Source organism: Leptonychotes weddellii, chromosome 11 (assembly GCF_054177405.1).
Source record: "Leptonychotes weddellii isolate Sample4059 chromosome 11, ASM5417740v2, whole genome shotgun sequence".
Taxonomy (NCBI): Eukaryota; Metazoa; Chordata; class Mammalia; order Carnivora; family Phocidae; genus Leptonychotes; species Leptonychotes weddellii.
Window position 1 is genome coordinate 22,320,177 of NC_138379.1, and position 12,932 is coordinate 22,333,108.

General features: G+C 41.9%; 1 protein-coding gene across 1 annotated transcript in view; it reads right to left on the reverse strand.

The window, feature by feature from the left end:
- The window catches only part of CAT (catalase), a 37,641-nt gene that overhangs the window by 16,375 nt on the left and 8,334 nt on the right, over positions 1-12,932 (reverse strand). Inside the window, exons 2-6 of the mRNA XM_081798361.1 lie at positions 5,745-5,916; positions 4,591-4,701; positions 3,499-3,629; positions 2,934-3,038; positions 2,209-2,334 (exon numbers count right to left, since the gene is read on the reverse strand). Coding sequence (XP_081654487.1) covers positions 2,209-2,334; positions 2,934-3,038; positions 3,499-3,629; positions 4,591-4,701; positions 5,745-5,916 — 645 coding nt within the window. The remainder of the gene's footprint in view (positions 1-2,208; positions 2,335-2,933; positions 3,039-3,498; positions 3,630-4,590; positions 4,702-5,744; positions 5,917-12,932) is intronic.

Sequence of the window (12,932 nt, forward strand, 5' to 3'; positions counted from 1 at the left end):
AGAACTGAAAAGAACTTCAGTAGAGCCACTCTGAACCAGTTCTCTGCCTAGGAGCAGGCAAAATTAGTATTCTTTTTTTTTTAAGATTTTATTTATTTATTTATTAGAGAGTGAGCAAAAGAGAAACAGCATGAGAGGGGAGAGGGTCAGAGGGAGAAGCAGGCTCCCTGCTGAGCCGGGAGCCCGATATGGGGCTCGATCCCAGGACCCCGGGATCATGACCTGAGCCAAAGGCAGTCGCTTAACCAACTGAGCCACCCAGAAGGCCCAAAATTAGTATTCTGACTTCCCAAGCAAGCCATGAAGACCGAACTAAGTTAGTCACTTTCACCAATGCTCCTACTATCACACCATACAGTCTTTCAACAGATTCTCACCTGTATCTTATTCTGAAAGATCCCCACAAGCCAAGCATGGAAAGATTTCCTCATCAAAGTCAATTCTGAAACTCTTTCTACCACAGAAATCTCGAGTCTCTCTAGCCAGCAGCAAGATATGAACCCTTCTTACTATCAGACCAGAAGTCACCTTCCAGATTTAAAAATGGAGGTCACCATCTGCAGATCACCCAGAGAGCTAATATATTAAATTGTGCAATAATATTGCAATACCTTTCTGATTTTAACTGAATCCCTCAGGCTTAGAAAAGACTAGTCATAGGTTAGAATAATCCACACTGATATATCCAAGTAGGTCTCGGGCTACCCCAGGGCCTTCTACTGAACAGGCCCATAAGCAATCTAATCCTTCCAGGATCATGGACAGCTGCTATTATTATCCCAATTTCACAGTGACAAAGCTGGAGCACAGAGAACTTTTAATAATATGACCAAGTCAGAGTTACCTAGAAAAAGGAAAATTTGAATTCAGACTGGTCTGTCTGCAAAGCTACCACCATGCGGATGCCCCAGACACAGTCATTTAGCCCTTGCTCTCTGTGACACAACACTGCTCCTTTTGGCAGTTACAAGCCAATGGGGCAACTGTTGCTTAAAACTGTTCTCTATAAGCTATAAGTATAAAGCTATAAGTATAAAGAGGGAAAACCGTTTTCCTATTTGATATACCTACATAAGTTGTTCAGATAAAGATTAAGACCGAACAGAAGAAAACAGGTCTTGGGGTAGATACCATTAAGGAGACTATATTTGTCCTGAGTCCCCTTCTGGTCTGTGCTTATTTTAGCAGTAGTATTTGGAAACACATTCTCAGGCCACCAGAGGCTTTTTTTAAATACCTTCTAGAGTTCTCTGAGAATACTGCTTATTGTAACAAATGCCAAGATCATAATACAAGAGAGCTCTTTAAAACACTTCAGTTAATTAAAATGTTCTCAGAGCTTCCCCCGAAGGTAACTTATTTGACGATTATATGAAAGTAAATGAGAAAGACAATTTTTATTTTTTTACATTTGTAACTGATTTTACTTTTTTTGCCCTATTCATAACACACCCTCAATAAACGCTAAATAAATGGATGGATGAGTTTAAAAAAATTAGGAGAAACGTTTCTGGAAAGATAGTATCAGATTGAAAGTGATGGTGAGGTTGGTATTACAGACAGGAATGCCCCATTTTTGCCATAATCCCCTCTTGGACCATAAAAGATATCTATGTTCAGCACCATGACTCAGGGCTAGGAAAGGCAAAGCAACATAACACTTCACTGTTTGCTAAGGCTTAATTCTAAACTCCAACAAAGAAGTCTAGAAAGCTAGGCTAAACCTGGTAGAAATCTTTCACATAGCCTAGAGGCCTATATTATCTCCTTCCATTTGAGCCCAAACCAAAACCTTAAGTCTTCCCTCTCCAGGGAAAATGGATATTCACCTGCCAGGACCAGGAACATTAAACCAGAGAACCAGCATTAAGTGAGCATTTCCCCAAATATTTACACATTGCCCCCAGGGCCCAGAAGGAGAAGAAAGCCTGACCATTGTTAGTAGCTGTGTACTCCTACCCTCTGGCATGGAAAGAGGAGACCAAAGAGAGCCCACACAGTTCCCTTAACTGGGCAGCATGCACCTATTCACTTGGGTGGAGCCAAGAGAAGAGTCATGGTCCAAGTCAACTGGACCAGTACCCCTCAGCCTTCAGAGTGGAGGTAAGGGAAAGGCGGGGAGGAGCCTTGATCTTCTCCCAATCTTCAGAAGTAAAGAGACGTGGGTTGTAGGAGCCTTGTACCTTCTGCCCCAAAGGCAACATGTACCTTATAATGGAATTTGCAATAAACTGCCTCTCCCTTCTCATTGGTCAGCTTAAAAGTATGCGATCCATATCCATTCATGTGCCTGTGTCCATCTGGAATCCCTCGATCACTGAACAAGAAGGAAACCTAAGAAACAGAAAAATAAATCCTAAAATTTTCCAGTTTCAATCAAAACTTCCTAGATTTTTTAAAGATATTCCTAAGTTTCCAAAGAATCTCTTAATGACATGGAAGACACTAAGCAAGTTCCCATAGGAAAGGTTATCATTAGTATCATTTATACAAAATAACAAGAATTTAAAGCAGAATGATATGTAAATCATTAACCTCATGGCTCAGAATTCAATAAAGATAAGCAAAAACAAATAGGAAAAGTAGCCTACCTTATTACTCAAAATCTATTTTAACAGTAAATATGTTTGGTAACACTTTTCCCTTCTTTCCCTAATACAAAGAGCTTTACTTCGTACTAGAGACTTTAATCCTTAATATTGTTAAATATCAATTGATAACATTTCTAGCATCACTTAAGGGCTATGAATGGGGGAAGATTAACAAAATCAATCATTATAAAACTCTTCAGAGTCAAGAAATCTGAGGAAGCCTCCCAAAAAGAAAGTCAGAAACCAAGTCCAATGAGATATAGCCAAAGCTGTTTGAGAAACACATGATGAGGCATAGTTCAGGTGAAACATTATAATAGAGTGAAAAAGAAGAGTTCCTACCTGATGCAGAGACTCAGGGCGCAGGCTCCAAAAGTCCCAGACCATGTCTGGATCCTTCAGGTGTGTTTGAGGGTTTCTCTTTTGACTATGGATAAAGGATGGAAACTAAACAGAAAAAGAGAAAAAAATCCCAAAACTAAGTTTATAGGAATTTTGGTGTCTTACACTATACATTGCCTACTGCTAGGTCTACAGATTATAACTTGGAACAAGATAATCCTAGAATGTTACACTGCCAAAGCCTAAAATGAAATTTACCCTCTACATGTTTCCAAGGCAAAGTGCCTCTTTTTATTAATCTTCTAGACTCTACAAGGAAAACTGGACTATTCCCACGAAGTCCGTGAATCTTGAAATGCCAAACTGAAGACCAACGGTAACTGTTATTTGATCTTATAAAAAGATATTCAATACAGAAAAATGTGCTTAAAAAGGCAATCCAGCCAACCCAAATTCCCTTCTTTCTGCTTTTCCCAGGGCTTCTCCTCAAATGCCAGTCAATACAGAGTGTTTGAAATCAATTTAAATCAAACGTATGTAGAGTGCAATATACTTTATCACCTACCAATATGGCATCCCTGATGAAGAAAATGGGGGTGTTATTTCCAACAAGATCCCAATTACCATCCTCTGTGTAAAATTTCACTGCAAACCCACGAGGGTCACGAACTGTGTCAGCTGAGCCTGACTCTCCAGCTAGAAAATTCAAATGGGAAAAATGAAGCATAAGCCAGAGTACCTGGCATCCAAGAAATGTAAAGTCATAAAGAAACGCTGGGATCTATCCTTTCTAATCCACTTCCTCGAAGGAAGTCAGATATTTAAGTGCCTGGGTTATTATTTCTACCATCTACCACCTAATTCAGTCTACCAATTAAACAAAAGAATTAATTGAGAGTAATAAGAGAATACATAACTATAAAAGTGGAAAAGATTATCCATTTAACATGAGATAGCTTTGTTTAAACAGGTAATTAAAATTTAAATTAAAATAAAGGAAGAAAATAATTATAAAGATTAAGATAGTAAATAAGGAGAATAACTGAATCGTTAAAATTATGAGGTTAATATTAAGAAGATGAGTGAAAATGTAGATTCTTACTCTTAATGTCATTTATTTTTGCATCCACAGTATTTTTAAAATGCACAAACACAGAGTGAAGAGAAATGGAATTAATTGTGCGTTGTGGGGTGTTGAGATGTAGCATGATAGATCTAATTCATACTAGCATTACTGAAAAAAACAGAAATAACCCCACCGTGCAGCGTGGATCTACAGATGAGATTACAGCTAATGTCTGTAAAGCGTCTAACCATGGGTGCCATAGAGTTAATTCCCAATAAAGGGCAGCTATTTTGGTTGCTGAATAAGTGCCCCACTCCACGCTTTCATCTGAGGCAACCACTTGTAGGAAAGTTCCTTCCAAATGTCACAGAATTGCAATGCTGGCCTCTGCCTGAGTGTGATTTCCTAAGACCTCAACAAACAGAATTAAAAGGAACTTTCTGCATGTCTCAAAATATTTTTTCTATTGTAAAACCTGGCTATCATTTGGAGAAGTGTTTTTTTCTATCTTCTAATATGCTTTCCTTGAAATGTAGTTATAAATGCCCCAAAGAAGGTACAGGGTTGGGTTACGCAAACAGACGGACTTACCGACAGTGGAGAATCGAACCGCAATGGGAGTCCTCTTTCCAATATGCTCAAACACCTTCGCTTTGGAGTATCTGGTAATGTCATGTGTGACCTCAAAGTAGCCAAAAGCCCCTAATGAGAAAGACACAGAAATCCTCATCGTGAGACCATTGTAGACCACTGGGCCCTCAATAGGCAACTGGGTGACAAGAGAGACAGATGGTGCAGCACTGGCCTTTTGGGAGCTTCCAACATTGACAGAAGAAAGGGGAGATAGATGTCCAAATACAAAATGATGGGGGCAAAATGCAAAACCCTCAGTGCTACACCGAGTGCTATGCAGCTGGAACCAAGTGGAAGGAGAGATGAGTGGGGCTGGAAGTAGCAGGTCAAGACTGAGACACAGGGTCTGAGGAGGTCTGGAAGTACAGGAAGGACCCAGGAGAGAAACACAAGAATAGGGGGAAGAGGAGAAAACACAGGGAAAGAAAGGATCGATTAAACACTTAGGAAGACACAACAGGCCAAACTACAAACTGAACAACATACCAAAGCCCTGATGGAAAAGCCACACAGAAAAAGCTGGAGAAGATGGAAGGAAAAAATAAAGAAACTAGAAAGTTCTAACTGGGAGTCTGAGCAAGCAGCTAAGAGAAAAACATTTTCTTCCTTTCTATCAAGCGTTCTTGTCTCATTGAATTTTCAGCTTTCTTTTAAACACCACCCTATGTTGCGTTTCTGCAATAAAAGCAAAAGTTTTACACAACTTTTGGACAAAAAAGGAAAAATCACCACAAACCCACCCCCTGAACACAACTATCCTCAATTTTGCACCGTTCACTCCAGTATGTATCCCCTCAGTGCACCATCTAAATCTAGCTACAATTTCAGCATGCTCATGTCTGTATTTTCATATTTTTATTCCTTCACTAAAGTGCACAATGGAAGAAAAGGAAGATCCCTTTCATTTTTACTAAAATATTTTATATATCATGTTCAATCCAGAGAAATAACCATCATTTACAAATTCCTCTCCTTGTGGACACTTTTTTTTCCTTTCTCCCAGGAATGGAAATTTGCCTCTTCTATTAAAGGAGCTCCAACCCCGTGAGAAGTAATTTTTAACCCAGGTGTTGTGAAACAATCCTTTTACAACAAATAAACACGGCTCTCACCTGCTCCTTTGGCGTGCACGACTCTCTCAGGGATTCTTTCCCGGTCAAAGTGAGCCATTTCATCAGTGAAAACCACATCCTGAACAAGAAGGGGCCCCCGGGGCCCCGCTGTCATAACATTAAGCTTGTCTCCGACTGGGTTACCGGCCCCGGTGGTCAGGACATCAGGTTTCTAAGTGAATAAACACAAAAGGACAAAGAGCACAGGAGAGTCAGTACAATCAAACCATTATTTACATTGGCAGAGGGCACACTGTTTTCCAATTTTTATACCTTCTGCTCAAACTCTTTTTAAATTTCCTGTGTCCGAGGTGCTGAAATACTGCAAAGATATGCCACTGCCTGAAATTCAGAGGCGGGTCTCAGAAATCCTTGAAAAATCTCAACACCAATCTGCCAAGAAATCTGCTCTGATGAGCAGAAAGATGGCTAAATTAGCTGCCAACTCGCGCAGCCCCTGCTCTCGATACAGCCACCGGGCTCCACACAGGAAGCCCCCGGGGAGGGGGATCCTATGCGCTTAACACGGAATGTCCAAACTGATCGCAAGAAGATGGTCTCTGGAGAAGCCATGCTGGTCAATGGTCAACTTGCAGCTGCTTTCTGAGTGCTACAGATGTTCAAGTGGGTCATCCCGGATAGCATTCACTTCTCTCAAGCAGCGGGGGCCAGCTCTTTGCAACATCTCTTTCCAATTCCAAAACAAAAAAGAGCCAAAAAAGGTCAATGGTTTTTATTGTCACTGAAAATAAACTGTTGCTGGTAAGATGTATTATAGTATTAATTTTCTAAAGATGTCAAATGTCCCTGAAATGGGATAGGTTATTTTAGTGTAACAAAGAATTAGTTTTCTCGTCCACCCAGTTCTCCAGGATCAGTTACATCGGAAGCCTCCCAGCTACCCCTTCTCCAGGATGGAGCAGCAGCCTTTTTCAATAAATGATCCTAAGCAGCTCTTAGCATCATCTTGGCTCATACCCTAACCAGGGACAACTGCCTTTCCAGTGTCTTCCCCTGGCCACTGGGAAACCAGGGGAGATGTGTGGGGAAAGCAAAGCCAAGCCACCTCCATTCTAGGAGAACAACTCAAAAAGGTCTAGTGATGAAAGTCCATAGTACCAACTTCATGTGTCCAGAAAAGCACTATGCACAGAATTCTCATAGACCTGGAGTGGAGTGTATAACTCTTCCTCTCCAGGTACAACTGCTCTGAATATTAAAAGAAGGTCAATACCTGTCTCTTCCCTAGAAGGGGATATTAGGAGAGGGGTCACTTTAAAAACTATAAAAATACCATGAGCTCTTTGGGAAAATACATTCAACAAGAGAGATCTTGGACTCTTCAGAATGAATAAGCAAGACGCATACACCCACTAGAGTTCTTTTCACATCAAAACAGGAAGAGGCCGACATGGAACCTTAGGGAAATCATGAGTGCTGGCATCACAGAGCCTGGGTCCGACTTCCAGCTCTGCCAATCACCAGATGTGTATGTGTGAGCACAGTACTTGCTATTTCTGAGTCTCAGTTCTGCATGTGCAAAATGGACAAGAAACATGATCTCCCAGAGTTAATCCGCGGATTGAAAGCACTAAATTCATGCAAAATGAGGGCTCCACACCAGGCACATCCACACTACCATTTTACTGGCCACGTGAAGTGATCTGATAGCAGAAGCCAAGCATTTTAGGTTTCTTTTTCTAACCACCATGACACGTGTGTAGGCATCCATTCAGACTCTCTTGCCCCATCCCCTCCTCATCCAGCAGCAAACTCTTCCAAAATCTAAGAGAGTTTAAGGGTCTGGTCACCAGGTACCACCCAATCGTGCCACTCTCTTTTGAAGATACACATGTGCTAATACATGGGACAATGGATACTTTTTTTTTTTTTCATTTAAAGTAGAAAATGAATCAGAAAAAGGAAGGGGGAAATTGTACAACTTCACCTTTGGTTTAAACCTAAAACCTTGAGTTTCACTGGAATCACTGGGGGAGCTTTTTAATGCATAGATAGCTAGAGATTTCTGATATAATTAGTCCCAGTGAGGCCTGGGCATCAGGATTTTTTTTAACTCCCCAGGTAATTCCTAAGTGAAGCCAGGATGAAGCACTACTGACTTCAAGCTTTGGGATGATCCACAATTAAAATAATAAAAGAGTCTGAGCAAACAATCTGTCCACACTTTACCATGCTCTTTTCAACACATAAACATAGCACTGAAGGAAATCTAAAAAAAATAAATTAATTAATTAAGGGGACATCGCATAAAGGACAGAAGCACGACAGAGGATACGAAGAGGTTCTGGAAAAAGGTAAACAGATCAGAATTGTCATTTACATCACTCATGAAAGCAATAAAGGTACATCACACGTCCCCTCCAGATGACCAGGTCAGAGTGATATGGTCAAGAATAAAAACCAGACCCAGAGGAGGTACATGCACAGCAAGGTGGATGAATGGACGGCTGAGTGAAGAATTAAAGAATGAGATGGTCTCACCTGATGGCCCGGACTCATGGAAAGCTGGGAATGAGAATGCTGGAATTTTGCGCCATGGGGCTTCCCTCCCACCCAATGCAGGAATGTCCTCCACAACACCATTCATTCTAAGAAGTAAACCTGGGTTTCTCCATTACAAATGTAGCATCCAGCCTCTCTTCCTTGCTCTAATAGATCATTGGTCCTAATTTTTAACAGTTTTCCTCACACATGCTAATGTGTATGTAATCTGCCTTCAAAAAAGTGGCAGAAAAAGCTTCAACAGGGTCAGCAACACAGAAGGGAGTCCAAAGGGAGGGCAAAGACCAAGAGAAAAAGATCTCCAACTTCAGGGGCTGTTTAAGGCAACATTTGATGAGAGAAACCGACCTGAACTAAAGAGAAGAGAGTATTTCTTAGAAGGTGAGGAGAAGAATGCCATGTATTTGCTGAGAAGAAAAGAGTTAATGAAATGAAGCTGTATTAAATAAAATGAGCAGTGGGGATGGGGAATGGACCATGGAAAACAAATTTTTAAACATAAATTCTGAAAAAAAAGTGCAAGGCTTTAGAGAAATTTCTAGAAGATAACAATAGCTCGGTGTGAGCAACAACAGTCTTGCCTCAAAATGCCCTCTTTTCTCATCTTTATATTATGAGGAAGTGACAATGGACACTCCGAGGTTAAAGGTTCCTCCTCACAGAACCCAAGACAAAAAGGAATGAAAACCATTTATAATGCATCTGCTTGCCTTGAGGGACACTATATTCCAGCTACGTCTCCAAAAATACTACAAAAGAAGCAATTAAATCATCTCCCTAGCTTCCCTTTTCTACTCTCTAGGTATATTCAGAGTCAGGAAGAATGTGTGCATTAAGATTTAGAGTAAATTCACCCAACAGCATTCCAAAAATTTTTAGGGGGTGCCTATGGTGTGTTAGATGCCGGGGATTGCAGCAGGAAACATCAACATTCCTGCTCTCTTGGAGCTCACAGTCTACGGGCGGTGTTAAATGTTATATTATTTACAGCAGCAAAAGCTGACAGGTAGCTTAAATATCCAAAAATAGAGGAAGAGTTAATTAATGAAGTATTATGCCACCATTAAGAATTTCACCCACAGTGGGGCGCCTGGGTGGCTCAGATGGTTAAGCATCTGCCTTCAGCTCAGGTCATGATCCCAGGGTCCTGGGATCAAGCCCCACATCGGGCTTCTGGCTCAGCGAGGAGCCTGCTTCTCCCTCTGCCTCTCTCCCTGCTCATGTTTTCTCTCTCTCTCTGTATCTCTGTGTCTCAAATGAATAAATAAAATCTTTAAAAAAAAAAAAAGAATTTCACCCACAGAAAAATTTTAATAACAATGAAACTATCGTAACATTTAGGTGATATAATTATAGGTCATTTTAATTTTCTTTAGATTTCTATTTTCTTTCCTAAAATAATTTTTAAGTCAGAAGGTCTTTGCCTACATCTAATCAAATATCAGAAGTTTTTCAAATTATCTATATTTTGTATTGACTTAATGAAGGCAATGTGATACACCCTCATGTCATAAAGTTCCTAAAAACATTTTTTAAGGTCTTATTTTATTTATTTCAAAGAGAGAGAAAGCACGTGTGCACATGAGTGGAAGGGACAGAGGGAGAGGGAGAAGCAGACTCCCTACTGAGCAGGGAGCCCAACTCAGGGCCCCATACCAGGACACTGGGATCATGACCTGAGCCAAAGGCAGACACCTAACCAACATAGTCACACAGGCGCCCCCCTAAAAACATTTTTAATGAAGGTACTATATCACCACAAGTGTCCACTTCTAATCACTTTTCTTTTTTTTTTTTAAAGATTTTGTTTATTTATTTGAGAGAGAGAATGAGAGACAGAGAGCATGAGAGGGAGGAGGGTCAGAGGGAGAAGCAGACTCCCTGCCGAGCAGGGAGCCGGATGCGGGACTCAATCCTGGGACTCCAGGATCATGACCTGAGCCGAAGGCAGTCGCTTAACCAACTGAGCCACCCAGGCGCCCTCTAATCACTTTTCTAATTACTTTCTAAAAACACCCTAAACTATGCTTAATTTTCACTTGCCCATGTGAATTTAAAAACATGAAATTTTCATTTGGAGTAACCACATCTTCAGCTTAAAGTGACTGCATATAAAACAAAGAAGCGTATGATAGATATGTAATCATTTTTTTATTCTTATGTTAATCCCCATACATTACATCATTAGTTTTAGATGAAGTGTTCCATGATTCACTGTTTGTGCATAACACCCAGTGCTCCATGCAGAATGTGCCCTCCTCAATACCCACCACCAGGCTAACCCATGATATGTAATCATTTTTATGAGGAAAGTCCCTAAATAAGATTCCTCTTCTCCACGTTCCTTCTTCAGAGAAATAATTACAACTGAGAGGGAAAATTCTTCAGAGAACGTGCCACTGTTGAGCACAGGCTCTTAAACAAATGTTAATTACCAGAGTTCATCAATGATAACATACACAATTTTTTAATAGTTTGTCTTTAAAACTGGGGTATGTCTTACCATCTGTGGCATCTTAGCCACGAGTCCTCGTTTGGACAGGCAGGGTTTTCTCCTTCTGAGTAGTGTATAAGACACTGGTACATTTCACAGGGCGTGGCGTCTCAGACTCAATGAAATAGGATGTTCGCTCAAGGCTGGGAAAGCAAGGTCTTAAAATCCGCTATATTTTCAAAAGCAGCTGTATTTAGTGTGTAAATTCCTTTGTCAAGATTGATACACCAAAACTACGGCCACTAAATGCTAACCGAAGAGGGGCAGGAGCGGAGGAATGTGTGTGTGCCCGTGACCATGAGGGAGCCGGACGTGGAAGAGGGACAGGGTGAGATAGAAGAGACCAAGGACAGAGCACTCACAAGGAAAGGGAAGAGGCAGCGAAGGAGAAAGAACTCATGAGGAGGCAGGGAAGAAACAGAAGCCTATCATGGACTCGCAACTCCGGGACAGAGATTTCGGGACAGAAGCCAACAGAGGTACTTGCTGCACAAAGACCAATGGAATTGAGGACTGAAAAGAGGCTTCTGGTCTTGGAAACCTGGGGCCTCTGGTGACCAGTCCCATGACAGTTTCAATAGTAAATAAAATCACAAAACGAGAGAGAGCCAGCCACTGACCACTACTGAGAGTGTGACTTGAACCAAGGAAAAGATGACTCTGACAGGGAGCATCTGAGGTCCTGTAATAAAGGATTCTGACCAGTGTCCGACTTTAAATCTGTGACACTGGAGGTGTAAGTTACAGTGAGCAGGCCAAGGAATGTGGAGGAGGGAAGGAAGCAGAGGTTATGAATGCAGTGTCTCTAGAAGAGCAGTGAGAAAAGGAAGGGGGGAGAGGTGGTGCCTCAGCAAGAAGGCAGTGAGCACCCTGTGTCCAATTCCACAGTCAGCGCCACGCACCGAACACTGCGATCAACCCCACTCTAAATACAATGTTTTTGTTCTGGTTTAGGGCAAACTTGCAGCAATCTCCAGCATTTCGAATACTTCTGAACTAGTAAGTGGAGAGCAGTCAAAACCAGCCCTCTGGGGCTACAAACAACCACAAAAATAGCCAGAACGGAAGACTTGGAAGAGGATGCCTGATTAGGTAAGTCCAGTCAGGTGAAGCTACTGCCAGCACCAGCTGAGAAGGACAGAGGGTCAGGAGGGGATGAAAGGAGAGAAGAAGGGGAAACAAAAAGCCCACAAACAGTGGGGCCAGCAGCCGCCCGACAAGGCTGAGGGCAGCAACAGGGCAGCAGGCTTTATACGGATGATAGGGGGGAAAGAGCTGGAGGGAACAATAAGTCTGAGCCTGTCTGCAGGTCAAGGACACAAAAAGCAGCCGTAGGCACCTGGGTCACATTAGCTCAACCATCCCAACATGGACCCTTCATGGTGCCATCCAGAGGGTGCAGCATTAAGAACAAGGGTCCCTCAGGCACCCTCAGTTCAACACTCACTCATTCATTCCACCGGCATTGTCCCTGTCCCCCCCACCCCGCCCCCACGCCTGTCCCCACGGACCATAGAGTCTGCCTGGCAAGAGGAATCTCTATGTTCCGCACAAACAACAGGACAGGGGGCCCCTGCAGGTCAGTGAGTGCAGTAACCCAGAACACAGCCACGCCCCGCAGCCTGTGCGCCTGGTTCTTGCAAGCAACAGACCAAAGAAACAACATCCCAGGATGCCAGCTCTGGGCTTTCTCTAGTAATAGGACAGAGGGTGGCCATTTCTGGTTCAAAGCTAACCAAGAAGGAGAGGATCAATGCAATTGACAGAACTGTACAGAATTCCTAATTTCCCTTCGTAACTACCATTTCTGAAGCACCTGCCATATGCGAGGCTTTATCCTACCTACCTTTACATAAGTCACCTCACTTAAGCCTCCAATAATCAGTGAGAGACATGTTATTACTCTCATTTAATGGGTGATGCTGTATGATAGGAGAATTTAAGTGATTTTACACAGATTTCAATGTTGGGGCACCGGTCTACTTGTTATATATAACAAGTATGATGGGCAAAGAGATATCTTCCCACTTGCTGACTATTATGTTGTTGTTGTTGTTGTTGTTGTTTTTAAACTCAGATCACTTTAGAACTAGAATTTTTTAATGAAAGAAAAGCTTTTCATTGCTGGAGAATTCTAAGAACTCTCTCTCTCATGAAAAGCGGCATTTGTA